A 15,709-nucleotide genomic window follows, 5' to 3' on the forward strand; every position below is an offset into this window, starting at 1 on the left:
CCTAACTATAAGCTTTATCAAAGAGGAAAGTCTTAAGCCTACTCTTAAATGTGGAGATGGTGTCTGCCTCCTGAACCCAAACTGGAACCTGGTTCCACAGGAGAGGAGCTTGATAGCTGAACACTCTCCTAGGCTCCTAGTCTACTTTTGGAGACTCTAGGAACCACAAGTAACCCTGCATAAGAAGAAGATAAAAGTTTTTCTATCGTTCAGGCCGTTTGGTGTAGACGAAAATGTACAGATGTTTTCACACTTAGGCAGCATGCAAAGTTAACGTTTGCTGGCTGTATGAATTCATCTTATTTGATTTGAAGTTTATGTACTGCGATAGTGTTTCCCAACCCTCTCCTGCATTACCCCTTGTCCTGCATGTTTTAGATCTTTCCCTGCTCCAATACAGCTGATTGAAGCAGCTTTAGTTCATTATATAAACAGTTAGCATAGTCATGTTATCCACAGAAAATAGAGTTTACAGATTTACAAATATTGAAAGTGAACATATGTCAAGACTGATGCTTTCAGACTTTTGTCAGTGTTTTTGGAGAATGCAAATCAGTCACTGCTGCCAATGTGTGTATAAATCAATAGCGTGTGGAAAAAGATACTGTTACTAGTAAAATATTGAATGGATATACAGTAACGTTGGACTTTGTTGCTACAATGGCATAGATACCGATATTAAGTGCTACGTAGACAGAATAGGTTTAAGGTTTAAATCAATATATATTCTACATTTAAGGAATTAACAGCTTTTAAAATTACAATTACAATGTTGACTAATTATTTAAATATAAATCAATGGCAAAATCACTGTGTCTACAGAACATTTTTATTATTATTATTTTATCATTTCTGCATGTGTTCCCTGTTTTTATTTTGTATTTTTTGCATGTGTTTCCTATCCTGACAGCTGAGCCAACCTAAGAGTGGAGCCTGCCCAGGAAGCGACTCCACAGTGGAGGACTGTAGGCAGGTTTTGGTGCCAGATACAACAGCACAACTTCAGAGTTCCATGGAGTTCATGTCTTGACAGGTCAGGGCAGTTTTGGCGGCAAAAGAGAGACCTACACAATATTAAGCAGGTGGTCATAATGGCAGAGGCTACTATGCAAGGTGCCAACTGCTAGCAGAAACCTTATTCATTCACATATGCTCACAGAACAGCAATTTGTTGTTCAGTATCTTGGTTAAGGACACTTTGACAAGCCAGCTGTCTGGAGGATCAAACCACCAACCTTCTGATTAGTGGAGAACACATCTCACAAATCTGCCATTACAATCTGTGCTGCATACAACACTCTATCCTGTTCTTAGACCCTAGAATCTACAGGACATGTGGACAGATAATAAACCTGTAAAACAGGAGAAATGATTAAGCAGATTAAACTATGTTAAACCAAAAATGTGACCATACATTTTGTGTGGGTCATAAATCCAATTAGGAAAAACTTCCCAAGAACCTCTTAAAAACACAAAACCTCAGGAAGAGCAACAGAGGAGGGACAAAGAGACATGCTAGAGCTGTCATGTGTATGGATTAGACATATGATCAAATATATGTTGAATGTTATGAATCCAGAAGAATGTCAAGCAGCTTCCAGGTGCCACTAAACAGCCACACAACCTACTCTCCACCATGGAGAGTTGGAAAGAGGACAGACAGAAACACAGAAACGTCAAATTAGCACATCATTCACAAAGAGGGAGAAGAGACAAGGACACCATTCATACAAGGGGAGAAAAAGAGACAAGAGGTGAGGCTGGGTCTCCTAGAGGACAACATCCAGATCCCAAACGTGCTAAGTTTGTCCTGGACGATGCTATGGGAAAAGGTGCTATAAGTCAGGGAGTCTCAATAAATCGTGTTGCCCCCTAAGTGTTGTAACATATGTAATGTATATGTGAACCTTGAGGTCAGTGCAGTAAAGCTTTTACAAGATTTAGTAGGGGTGTTACTCTGTAAGGTGTAGCCTATGTATTTCTTATTTAACACATGCAAAATGAAAATCACAAAACAATAACTGTGGAGGGACATAAAAGACCATTTGTGTAATAAAACATTAAGGTTGCAGATTGTACTACTAATCCTGTCCTTGATTAATCCAACACAAAAAATAATACATTTAAACAAGTGGATATTGATGACAATTTAACATTCAAACACTGAAATTTGAATTGACCCTAAGATAATTCACAAGACTTATAAGCATCAACATTTTTGTACTGCTTTTTATTGCTTACAACATTAGAAGGAAGCAGACTGAAACAATAACTTGTTGGTTTCTGGCCAGTGAACAGCTGATTTATTTTAATCTTATCTTCAGTGAAGAAATCAGAAAACATTGCGAAACTGGATTTCCATAGAAAAATAAACAGCAGGAGGAACATTTCAGCAAAACTGCATTGTGTGAGAGAAATTATGTATTAGATAAGGTTTAGTGGTTTATTGCCTCCTCCTGAACGACACAGAGATCAGAGGTCTGCTGTATGCAGATGACTTAGTTTTGCTCTCACCTACTAAAGAAGGTTTGCAACAGCACCTTAACCTCCTGCAGAGATTCTGTCAGACCTGGGCCCTGACAGTAAACACAGCAAAGACTAAGATAATGATCTTTCAGAAACAATACAGAAATCAGGTTACACAATTTCTATTTAGACACCACTAAATTACAACACACAAAAAACTACACTTACCTTGGCCTCAACATTACATACACAGGGAATGTGGCTGTGAAAGATCTGAGGGACAAAGCAAGGAGAGCTTTCTATACAATAAAAAGAAACATTAAAATATATATTCCAATCGAAATCTGGCTTAAAATTTTCCAATTTGTACTAGAACCAATAATTCTATATGGCAAGCAGAAAGAAAAATATATTGATTACTGGAAAGAAACAACCAAAACACAAATTAAATTACAATGTTATCTGACCCTAAAAAGAGAATTCACACTGGCAAATTACCTGAGTACAATAAAATGTCCTAAACTAAGAAAAATGTTGACAACATACAGACTGAGTGAACACAGCCTGGCCAGAGTGGTAGCCAGCTCTGTCGCCACAGACAGAGCTGGCTACCACAAGAGGAGAGACTCTGCTCCCAGTGTGACAGAGGACAGGTAGAGACAGAGCTGCACTTTCTAACCTCATGCCCCAAATATAAAACACAAAGACAAAAACACTTTGCAAACATTTAGCAAATATACCCTGAATTCGAATTCATATCAGACACACAGAAACTCCCCTATTTACTGGGAGAAATGCCCAAATGCGAAATAATTGCTGCAAAATATGTCTCCTCATGCCATGAAGTGAGGACAACCAGTGGAACCTCAGACTGATAAATAATTGTACAGATTTTCAAATTATTATTTTGATCGTTTGATATTTTATTAATTGTTTTGTTTTTACATTTGATACTGATTTCTTTCTTGATAATGATTTTTTTTAATCAATTAATTCTTTTAAAAAAAAGTTATCTATTAATATACATACACACATTACTGTTTCATTTATTTATTTTATTTTAATTTTTTAATATATTTTTATTTTTTTAACATACACACACACGCTTACTGTTTTATTTATTTATTTTATTTTTTAACACACACACACACATATTTTTTTTTTAATTTAAAAGAGATATGGCTATCAGCACTTTGATGTGTGATCAGGCAACTGCCCAACCTATTGCATGTACTCGTGAGGCCCTGTCTTCTTCTTCTGTGTATTTCAGATGATATCGTGATATGCATATTCCAAAATAACTATATTTCATCAAATTATCACAAACTCACTGACCCATAGCAAACCTGGGTTATAGGAGTACTGTTTGGCTTCTGGGGCTTTGGGCAAAGTATAGCTTCCATGTGTAGTCTGCTGTGTACAGTAGCGACAAACAAGAACAGCAGTCACAGAATGCCCAAAAGTGCAAACAGCTAAATAATAAATATTCATGCACTAAAAATATTTTAAATATAATTTAAATTTGATGATAACAAAATTATCACATTATTATTATCACATTTTATACATAAACAAAGATTTATTTTATAGATTACATCCCAAGACAAAATATTATAAAATAATATAAAACATGGCCCTTCACTACATCCTCCAGCACCTGGACTCCCAAGGAACCTACGCCAGGATCCTGTTTGTGGATTTCAGCTCTTTTACACCATCGTCCTGGCCCTGCTGCAGGACAAGCTCTCCCAGCTGAACGTGCCTGACTCCACCTGCAGGTGGATCACTGAATTCCTGACGGACAGGAAGCAGCACATGAAGCTGGGAAAAAATCTCTCTGATTCCAGTCCAGGACCATCAGCACCGGTTCCCCACAGGGCTGCGTTCTTCCCCCCTTCTCTTCTCCCTGTACACCAACAGCTGCACCTCCAGTCACCAGTCTGTCAAGCTCCTGAAGTTTGCGGACGACACCACCCTCATTGGGCTCATCTCAGGTGGGGTCATCTGGTGACCTGGTGCAGCCAGAACAGTCTGGAGCTCAACGCTCAGAAGACAGTGGAGATGGTGGTGGACTTCAGAAAGAGCACAAGAGGACTCTGAGGCAGCAGGAAAGATTGCAGCTGACCCCTCCCACCCCAGACACAAACTGTTTGAGACTCTCCCCTCTGGCAGGAGGCTGCCGTCCATCAGGACCAAAACCTCTCGCCACAAAAACAGCTTCTTCCCGTCTGCAGCCAGCCTCATTAACAAGGCCCGGGTCCCCCACTGACACTCACCCCTTGCAAACGATACAAATGTCTCTGCACATGTAAATACTGTTTCATCTCGTGTCGGGCTCAGACCTGGCACGTTGCACATATTTGTTGTTGATTGTTGATCTTTGTTGTTGTATATTTTATGTTGTCAGTTTATATATTTATTATGTACACAATATTCTCTTCCGTTGCGTTACTTCTGCACGGCACAGACCCAGAATAATGCACATGTATATATCTGCAACGTTGTTCTTCCATTCCATATTTATATATTTCTACATTTATTTATGTTGACTGTATGTCTACGTGTAGCACCTTATCACCACGGCAAATTCCGCGTATGTGTGAGACACTACTTGGCAATAAAGCTCCTTCTGATTCTGATATTACAGCTTTCCAATGAGCCCTGCAGGGTCTTTGACTATGGCCTCTCCCGGCTTCCGTTTTTTTTTTTTTTACCCGGAAAAAGATCTTGCTCGTGTGACGTTCTAAGGTGCCATAGAAATGGCGGAGTCGGAGGAGGAGGTGGACGTCTTAGTCCAGAGAGTTGTCAAAGACATCACTAACGCCTTCAAGAGAAACCCCAACATGTAAGTATAGCTGACTGCGAACATGCCGCTAAACTGGAGTGGGGTCTGACGCATCCAGTAGACCCTGAGCCAACCCACAGATGGAACCAGCTTTTCAACTGTTTGGGCTTGGACTATTACCTGGAGTCAGAGCGGTCCAGGGAATGTTGACAGTTTAGCCAGCTAACGTTAGCTTAGCTAGCTGTTTGTTCTGTTAATAGCTTAGTTACTTGAAAGGGTTTCGTACTTGTCATGTAACAAAATACAGTAAACTGTGTGTTATTTCTTTTAGTTAGCTCGCTCTTTGACGTTGTAAGGCTGCTGTCAAAACTGCACATTCTACACGGGCCAGTAACGTTAGCTCATTACTGGTGTGACTAATTCCTTTAGTTTTTCATAAGTGTCTAATATGTGTTATTTTAACCTTTTCTACTGTTCCCCCATGCTCCCGTGTTATGGGGCTGCCTCAGTGTCTTTATTAGCGGTACACCGGTTCAGGCTGTCAGGGTTAGCAAATGCTATGTTATGCTTTTACTGACTGACGTAAGTTAACGTCCTCATTAGCTGTTCAGCTATAAAGCAAGTAACACATGAAGTAGTACTTTTAGCTAGTGTCAAAATGCTCTTATTAATATTATACAATATATAACGTTACATATTATAAAATATAATTATTTTATTTTAACTTGCATAACAAAATGTTTAGGGGGGGGAAGCAGAATTTAGTATGTCAGTGAAACAAGTGGACAGTTAAGGGTCTTGAAAATCTATATGATGATAACTCTGATAAATGTACTATATTTTTATTTTTTATTTTTTTTAGTTTAGAACAATCTTGCATGGAGGCAGGTTAGTGTTTTCGAGGGCTGATCTATTGGACACGACAGGACATGTCCCTGTCGTGTTTTCTTTTTGACAGCTGGCTAAGGGTAATGTTACATTAACCTTAGATTACATTTACTCATTTGGCTGAGGTTTTTATCCAAAACGACTTACAATTGTTATATATGTCTCTGGAGCAACTAGGGGTTAAGTGTCTTGCTCAGGGACACATTGGTGTCTTACAGTGGATTCGAACCCGGATCTCTCACACCAAAGGCATGTGTCTTATCCACTGCGTCATCACCACCCCACATATTGTTGTCTTCGTCATATCAAACATTCACTTCGATAATAAAAGCGGGTTTAATAAGCATTATGGCTTTGTTATGAGTAGTAGAACAAATGAAGCTAGCTATAACATTAAAGCTAGAAGTCCCAGCATTCTAAGGAAACAAAGCTCTGCTCTGAGTGACTGACATGCAGAAATGTGGAAATTGTTGTCCATGCTTTTATTTCCTCACGTTTGGTTGCCTTTTCTCTTGTCTTAATCATAAAACCTTAAAACGTCTACACTGTACAAAATTCAGTTGCTCGGCTTTTAGCTAGAACCAAAAGATACAATCACATCACTCCTGTTTTAGCCTCTTTACATTGTCTCCCTGTTTGTTTTAGGATTGATTTTTAAAATTTTATTGATTACTTTTAAGGCTCTCCATGGCTTGGCTCCTGCTCATAAATTAGACCTTTATGTCCTTCTGAACCTCTGCAAAATTTGAGATATTCCGGCAGGGGTCTTCTGTCTCTTCCTGTGTCTAGGCTTAGACCTAAAGGGGACAGAGCCTTTGCTGTCAGGGCCATCAATGTCTTCTTTTAAATCCCTTTTAAAAACATAATTTTCTTGCAAGGCATATCATGATTTTATCTGAGTTGCATTTTTTTATCTTACAGTTTTTATTTTAGTCATTTGAAGGTGCTATTTATTCTAGTCTTATGTTTATAGTCAATCTGTTTTACCAACTTGTGATTTCCATTTCTTTTCCATTTGTATTCCGTATCTTGCATTGTCCTCCATGTATTTTGTCTTTAGTGGTGTTACGTGCCCTGTGTTTATCTTTTGTAAAGCACTTTGTACATTTGTTTGATAAGTACTATATAAATAAAGTTTTTTTTTTTTTTTAACATTACCCTGAGCAAGTCAAGCTATATTCTGGAGTACAGAGCCAGTTCAAATGGCTTAGAAGCTAAGCCCCCTCAGCCCTCATTCTCAGTGTGTGCTCCCTCAGTGATGAAATTGGTGTTATCCCATGTCCGGAGGCCCGCTACAACCGGAGTCCCATTGTGTTGGTGGAGAACAAGCTGGGTGTCGAGAGCTGGTGTGTCAAGTTCCTTCTGCCATACGTCCACAACAAGCTGCTGCTGTACCGCCAGCGCAAACACTGGCTGGACAGGGAAGGTAACGTCTACCTCTACTAAGTTATTTGTCATTTAACCTCATAACTGTAGCATGAGTACAATGCAGGTACAGGACGGGGCAACTATGGAAGGTTGTGTCTGGTGAAAACAAAGCGAAGCCCTCATCTGTGTGGGAGCACTTTAAACTGAGTGGTGACAATGGCAGTGTGGCAGATAAGGGGTTTATTAATTTTACTCCTGCTCGGCAGAACTGCCACCAACCCGGTTCTGCAGCATCCAATCTTCCACTCTGCCTCGCTCTTCCCCGGCTCAATATCCGATCTCTTCAACCCTGCAATAAATATTCCTCTTTTGTCTATCTGCTCCCTCTCTTAGTCCTGCACTTAGGTCTGCTAGCTTTAACAAAGTTTTGGTTATAATAATGTGCTGTTTTAGTTAGCCTAAGCTATGAGTATAAAGAAACCTGAGTGCGCTCTCTCTTTTTCTCTCTTGCGCACACACACACACGCGCGCATGCAGACAGCAACTAACCCATGCCCGCAGTTATCTCTCTCGCCCGATTCTCTCTCACTCATGTCATTGCCAGAACTTCATTAATCATAATTCTGCTATTCTGCTTCTGTCTGTCAAATACATAGCTGTAGCTCATAAAATGACAGCCTGCTTATCAAAAGATGTCTAACCAATTGAAGTAACACAACCGCTCGATTTTTTGCTGTTAATTACTATCAAAGCTCAAAACATGACATTCAGGACAGCCCTAGTTCAAAGCCCAGCAGGTGGTGGTGTGTTTTTTGTTTGTGCTTTGTCATTGCATATAGTCCAGTACAGCACAGGAATACAGCACTGACGGCTGCAAAATTTTATAAACCTAGTCTTACTTTAAGTAAAATACGGAAGTCGTTTTTTTGTTGAGTAGTCCACTGTGGCATAATGTAGAAAGTCAGATAAGCTAACTGTTCATGTTTGTGTGTCCCTCAGCTTTAGTGGATATCACCTGCACTCTGTTGCTACTTAACCCGGATTTCACCACCGCATGGAATGTAAGGTACGGCACAGATACACCCAGTCACAGCAGCCAGCTGCAACAAAACTACAGGAGGATTTGTACTGAAGAAGGTCAGATGTTCATTGGCAGTGCTCTTGAAAGACCCACCTTCCAGTCTGGATTTGTCTCATTCTGCTAGGGCTGGGTGACCAAAAATGTTATAACTATTAAAACATTTCATGCCATTTGATATCGATAATTATCAATAATTAATATAATTGCTCCTGAGAGGAAATTGAAGAAACCAGATGGTTAATTGTTTGGTTAAACTATTTGTTATGGTCAACGTGCCAAACACTTGTTGCCAAACAGTGGAACACTTCACAAGTCTGAGGTAGAACATTCAAAACAATTTTGATAAAATCTTTAAAAAATATGATTATTAAATCTACTTGCAATAAATATCTTAATAGAAAAATTAAGTTCTTATTCATTCATGCTTTAAATTAATAAATCAATATTTATTGACGATACATTGAAAATTTGTTATATTGTTATTGAGGAACATCATATTGCGATAATAATCGTCACATTCGGGTGATGCTGGTGTAAAGGATGTTTTGAAGTGTTCCCACATCACTGACCATTTTAACTGTAATAAACTGGGAACTCGACACTGCATGAATTTGGCTCACCAGGCTAACCTGACTAGCATGCTGCAGAAGCTGCATATCATCACAGCTCAAAACGGCACAGTGTGGTTAAAACATGCTATATTTGTGGAAAATGGCCCTACTCTCTCTATGTAGATCTGTTGTAATGCTTGGCTGATTTTATTTTTTGTTGTTGTTGCAGGAAGGAGCTACTGCAGTGCGGAGTTCTAAACCCAGAGAAGGACCTCTACTTGGGCAAGCTGGCCCTCACCAAATTCCCCAAGAGCCCAGAGACATGGATACACCGGTAAAACCTGTTTGTAGTTCCACCACATCTGAAGATTAGGGACATTAGTTTAAAAAAATATTTTACACATGACGGCAGCACTTGAGACGATGACTCTGAAGTTTGAATCATCTGCGTTATGGACCAAAAGTCATATCCTGTTACTTTTTTTTTACACAAATCTGATCTTTTAAATCCAAAATATGTCAAATAACTGAACCATAGTTTTTCTTTCTACAAACCAGGTCTTCAGCTGTGAGGTAAAGGGGAGCTGCGCGCAGACGCAGAGGGAGGCTACATCCACACTACTACATTTTTGTTTTAAAGCTTTAAAGCAAAACACAGATTTTTAAATAGAAAAGATCTCACCAGCGTTTTAGCTGCATTGCAGAATGGATCTACGTTTATATAAAAATGAATGAAAACACACACGAAGTGGCCGTTCATGTACACTGGGTATGCACGTGCTGGTGTAAACAGGAAGTAGATTGTCTATTCTGCAGTTGCAGAAGATTTGACAAAAGAAGAAAGTAGCTACTAACTACAGACAAACGAAGAACAGCAATGGCAAAGAACCACACCAGATAGTTTCTTGCATGGACTGACAACGAGGTGGAACTTTTACTGAAAGTAACATAGGAGTACAAAGAAGAATGGTGACAGAAAACAGACTGGGAGTGAAACACATATACAGCTGGTCCAGAGAACTGCTGGCTAGGGCGGCTCCGGGCGTCTGGCCCCGAGCAAAGGGATGCATCATCATTTACATAGTCTAGGTTTCTATGTTTTGGGGAACAGAGATACTCTCTCAGCCTTGAATGAACATTCCAGGAGAGGAGAGGAACAAGAAAACAATCTCACAGCTCTGACCTAAACCCCAGTAAATGTAGACGGACTAACATAAGGAGTATAGAAGAAGGAAAGATTAAGGATAAAAACACAATACATATATCTATAAGACATAACAATAATAGTAATAATAGAACATGCATAAAAGATTAAATGTAAGAGGACACAATTTTCTGCCATAACACATAGTACAAAATATTTTAATAAAAATACTAAAACAAAATCTCTATTAGCACAAAGGTGCAAATATAGCAAAAGTGCTTTGTTTTAAAATTAAAACGTAGTAGTGTGAATGTAGAGTGGGGACCAAGGATATTATAGTTTTGGATTTTTCATTTGTTTTTATTTTGTTTTGACCTTTTTTGTTTTCAGTTTAGTTTTAATTAGTTTTTTTTTAAAGTGGGTTTGCTTGTTTAGTTTTTATTTATTGAAAATGCTTAGTTTTAGTTTTTATTAGTTTCTGTGTTAGTTTTAGTCTTTGTCGTTGCAGGATGCCAAGCTCAGTTTAGTTTAGTTTTTTCCCAAAGCATTAAAATACAAGTACAATAATTAGAAATGATGCAGATTTGTGAAAAGGGACACACATTTTATAAGCTATCTGAAGCTTGTACATAAGGGGTTTAAGTACTAAGCATATGTGTATGTATGATTATTTTATTTGAAGTACTAACACAGATTGTACAAATAAATGAAGCACATGCAATCTACAGTATAATTTCTAACCTACATCAGAATCAGCTTTATTGCCAGGTATGTGTACACATACGAGGAATTTGACTCAGGATTGTACATTGCTCACAATGTGTTTACTTATACAATACAACAACAAGACAATAAAATAAATTAGACACAGGCTACAGTGTAGACGACACAAATATACACACTATGAACAAAAAAACAATATAGACATATCGACAAATAATACAGTGAGCAGAGTGCATTATTATGTATGATGTCATTCAGGTACACATACATGCATAGATGTACACTGTGCGATTGGAGCATAGTGCAAAGGATGTATATACGATATAACAGTATGAACAGCACTGAAATAGAGAATGGTGAATAAATGATAAGTGGTGACCAGTAAACAGGTGGCTGATTAGAGACAGAGTTACTGGGTTATTGCACAGGAATTGTTCCTGACACCGTGAGTCAGAGTGATGGCTTGTGGGAAGAAACTGTTCTTGTGTACATACAGAAAACCCTAAAACCACCCTAATCCAACTACTCAGTAGTCCCAAGAAGTTCATTACATCAGTCTCTAGCTCTGTCATTCTTGGTTAAATAGATGGAAATACAATAAATGGAGGTGAAATACAATTGATGGGCAGCTAGGAAATTGGAATAAATAAGTATTTCAACGATGTGAAACACAAAGAGACAGGTTGTCTGAGATATCAATGAGCCCATAAAACACATACAAGCTGACATGCAGTAAATATAATGACCGGCCGACACGTTAACCCAGTGCAAGGGGAGCTCACAAGCAAGGGGCAAGTTCACACGCAGGATGAGCAGCAAGCCAGACCATCAGGTCTTCACTCGGAGGACAAACGCATAACACACCTGCGGCTCACCAACAGGTGCCTATCGGCTAATCGCCGCGCATACCGCTTAACTGCCAGTCCGGCCAGACCAACTGCCCCACAACGTCAGTTCCCCTGACTTCATATCAACTTGAAATGTAGGCTTATTTAGGTCCTATGAAATAAATAAATAAACAATTTACTCTTTCAATTTAGTTTATTTTAGTCAGTTTTGCAAACCTACTATACAGTTTTATTTTATCGTCTTTTTGTAAAGCCTTGTTTTTATTTTTATTTCAGTTAACGACAATTTTTTTTCACATCTATTTTTCGTTTCGTTCTTTTGTTTGTGGGGACAGGGTTGAGGGAGAGAGGACCAAATGTTGTCAGGACTAAAAAAATTAACTAACGCAAAATCAAACTATCTTGGTATAAACAGTATTGTCTAATTTTATATCTCTTGAAAATATAGTAAAAGTGAGTACAACTAACATTTTTGTAAATATTTGATTATATCTTTTCATGTGACAACACCAGTGTTGGGCAAGTTACTTATTACTGGGTGATAAAAGTATTTTTACGTTACTGTAGTACTTTGTAGTGTTTCCCACAGAATGACAGCGGGGGGTTATTCTAACATTGGACAGGTTTGTGCAGCGGTGTTTGTGAGAGCGAGGGAGGGGGAGAGAGAGAGAAAGAAAGAGGGAGCAAGCCAGGAAATGCTGCACGAATATATGCTTCCCAATACAGCTCCTTAATCAAAAAAAATTTTAAGCCTAGTAAAAATTTGGATAATCAATATGTGGCGGTCAGCGTTGATAATTATCCAAATTATAGGCTAATTTTGGGAAACACTGCTTTCCCTACCAACCCCCTTCACCCCCAAACAAAGTAGTCTCCCCCGACCTTTTAACTAAAATCATATCCATAACAGCAGCAAGTAGTGTGGTTGTTACAAAGCATTTAGCGTAGGCCTAACGTTTCTTAACACAAGCGGCTGAAATAAAAAATAAAGAAGTAAATCCGACTTTTAAACAGCTGTTTTACTGCACATGTAGCCTATTTATAAGAGCAGTATTCAGTAGTCACAAAACGTTATGTTAATGCCGCTCTCTCCCGATGAGTCCAAGCATCAGTAACAGCAGCTGCCCGAGTTTCTTTCTGTAAGTTTCACGTCGCTGTGCTGCTTCAGCAGATACTTCAATAAATAAGATGTAGAATTTTTCGCGGCTGAGAGCTATTTGCTGCTCGCACAATAGACGACAATGTTCTTTGCATCTTAGACTGTGACACAATAATGGCAGCAGCTACTTACAGCTGTGGAAGGAACACCTCTCTCCCGTTCTCCGTTCTTCCTTTAGTGTTTGGCTATCAGCGGACATGAACAACAAAGTCCAGTCCAACTGCGCTGCCGCATAGTCGTGAATTTACGTCAAGGATGGTGCGTTCGGTAACGAGTACCGCAGCGTTACTTGCCTTAGTAATGATATTACCGTTTTAGAAAATTTGTTACACTACTTAGTTACTGGGAAAAGTAATATTATTACAGTAACGCGTTACTGCCCAACACTGGACAACACTGAAGAAATGACACTTTGCTACAATGGAAAGTAGTAAGACAGCTGGTATAACACTATAAATTTGCTGTCCCCTCAAAATAAAACATCACACAGCCATAAATGTCTAAACTGCTGGCTAAATGTAAATGAGTGAAAATTTAGACTTTATTTTCTCTGTGAGAAGGAAGAATTTAGAAAGTTGCGTGCTGCTGGGGGGAGCCCCCAGCAGCAGTAGTAGGCTTACATGCGTAATATTCATCCATCCAGAGGGTATGATCACGAACCGTTCACAGCGTGTCGGTTGTACTAGCGACACAACCCGTAGAGAAGAGGGAGTGGGGCGGACCAGGGACCGGGTGATAGTTCCCTCTGCCTTAAAGTCTGACGTTCTGCATAATCCAAGATAATAGAGACAAATCATGCTTTTAGGGGAGCTGAGATCTATGCTCCACTTTCTCCTGAGCATGTTGTGTTCATCACCAGAGTTCACACCCTCCACAGTAACGTTTTACTCACGCACCGGGCGTCGCCCTGGTCGGCATCATTCAAAGCACAACAAAAAACACGGCTGAATGAACACTGTTCAAGTGAAAATTTAGAGGGAGAATATGGCCTGTAATAATTTGTCTCCTCATTATACTGACGAAAAGATATTTTATTATTAGAAGTTTTATTTTATGAATTACATTTTAGTCTCGTCATTTTTTGTTAACAACAATATTGCATGTTAATATAGTCACAGTCAGTTTTTAAGGACATTGTCACAGCTGATGGCAGAAACTAAAGTTCCCTTTTGACTGGAGCGAGTAAGTTGGGCTTCACACCTTCAGTGGCAAGAGTGACAGAGAGGTGTCTCTCTGTCACTCTTGACACTGTATGGTTGTCTTGTAAAAAGCCATTTAGCCTTAACTGTACACCAGCTTAATGGAGTTATCTAACCTTACACTTGTCGTCTCCCTACAGACGCTGGGTGCTGCAGCAAATCCTGCGTCAGTTCTCTGCTGTGGGCTGCAGCAGGAAGCAGCAGCAGGCCGAAGCAGAGCAGGCCGATGCAGAGAGGCGCCAGCAGCTCAGTGACCATCTGGCCAGGGCACTCCACCAAGAGATGAAGGTGTGCTCTGATGCTGCCTGCCGCTATCCCAGTAACTACAATGCCTGGTCCCACCGCATCTGGGTGCTGCAGCACATGGCCATTGGCAACGTCAAGGTAGGATGAGGTGAAGAGAATAGATACTTTTTATTTCTTTTTGAAAGAGTAAGGGAATTTATTGTCATGAGGGGGAGGGGCAGAGGGCAAGAGAGGAACGGGGGGGCAGAGAGAGAGGGATCGAAGGCAGCCTACACCGTATACACACAGAGGTACAGACAGTAAAGGTGATGTTGCTATAGACTAAATGAAAAATGGTACAGATATTTATAGTAGTGTTAATGATGATAATTGTAACGTTAATGATTATAGTAACAATAATAACAATAGGACTAGTAACAATAGTTGTAGCAGAGGGTGTCGAGCAGGAACACGGGGGCAGCAGGTGACCCGCAACCACAGATCCAGACTCCACAGCTCCAGAACCAGAAACATCTGTATGAAGTGATAGGAGGAGAGAGGAGAGGGACGAGAAAGCACAAGACTACCGGAAAGGGGAGAAATCGAGTTAGTAACATGCAATAATGGGATCAAGTTGCATATAGAGGGAGAGAAAGAAGAGGAGAGAGGAGCTCAGTGCATCATGGGAAATCCCCCGGCAGTCTAGGCCTATAGCAGCATAACTAAGGGATGGTTCAGGACTCACCTGAGCCAGCCCTAACTATAAGTTTTATCAAAGAGGAAAGTCTTAAGTCTACTCCTAAATGTAGAGATGGTGTCTGCCTCCTGAACCCAAACTGGAACCTGGTTCCACAGGAGAGGAGCTTGATAGCTGAACGCTCTGGCTCCTAGTCTACTTTTGGAGACTCTAGGAACCACAAGTAACCCTGCATTCTGGGAGCGCAGTGCTCTGGTGGGGTAGTAAGGTACTATGAGCTCTTTAAGATAAGATGGTGCCTGACCATTAAGAGCTTTGTAGGTAAGAAGAATGATTTTAAATTCTATTCTGGATTTTACTGGAAGCCAATGCAGAGAAGCTAAAACAGGAGAAATATGATCTCTTTTCCTGGTTCCTGTCAGAACACGAGCTGCAGCATTCTGAATCAGCTGAAGAGTCTTAATGAACTTTTTCGAGCAGCCTGATAATAAGGAATTGCAGTAATCCAGCCTAGAAGTAACAAATGCATGGACTAGTTTTTCTGCATCATTTTTAGACAGGATGTTCCTGATTTT

The 15,709-nt window shown here is 39.7% G+C and overlaps 1 protein-coding gene and 1 long non-coding RNA gene across 4 annotated transcripts in view; both read left to right on the top strand.

Annotated features, from left to right (window-relative positions):
- The window catches only part of LOC123960486, a 10,286-nt gene extending 8,343 nt beyond the window's left edge, over positions 1–1,943 (top strand). For both annotated transcript variants that reach the window (XR_006822533.1, XR_006822532.1), the window contains exon 2: positions 911–1,943. This is a non-coding gene — a long non-coding RNA (uncharacterized LOC123960486). The remainder of the gene's footprint in view (positions 1–910) is intronic.
- Positions 1,944–5,191: 3,248 nt separating this feature from the next.
- ptar1 (protein prenyltransferase alpha subunit repeat containing 1) overlaps positions 5,192–15,709 on the top strand; it is a 21,899-nt gene continuing 11,381 nt past the window's right edge. The window contains exons 1-6 of one of the 2 annotated variants that reach the window (XM_046035235.1): positions 5,192–5,311; positions 7,396–7,565; positions 8,507–8,573; positions 9,369–9,473; positions 9,698–9,712; positions 14,353–14,596. In XM_046035235.1, coding sequence (XP_045891191.1) covers positions 5,226–5,311; positions 7,396–7,565; positions 8,507–8,573; positions 9,369–9,473; positions 9,698–9,712; positions 14,353–14,596 — 687 coding nt within the window. In that variant the 5' untranslated portion in view covers positions 5,192–5,225. The remainder of the gene's footprint in view (positions 5,312–7,395; positions 7,566–8,506; positions 8,574–9,368; positions 9,474–9,697; positions 9,713–14,352; positions 14,597–15,709) is intronic. The other variant, XM_046035236.1, reaches the window with a different exon arrangement.

This window comes from Micropterus dolomieu, linkage group LG21, assembly GCF_021292245.1.
Source record: "Micropterus dolomieu isolate WLL.071019.BEF.003 ecotype Adirondacks linkage group LG21, ASM2129224v1, whole genome shotgun sequence".
NCBI lineage: Eukaryota > Metazoa > Chordata > Actinopteri > Centrarchiformes > Centrarchidae > Micropterus > Micropterus dolomieu.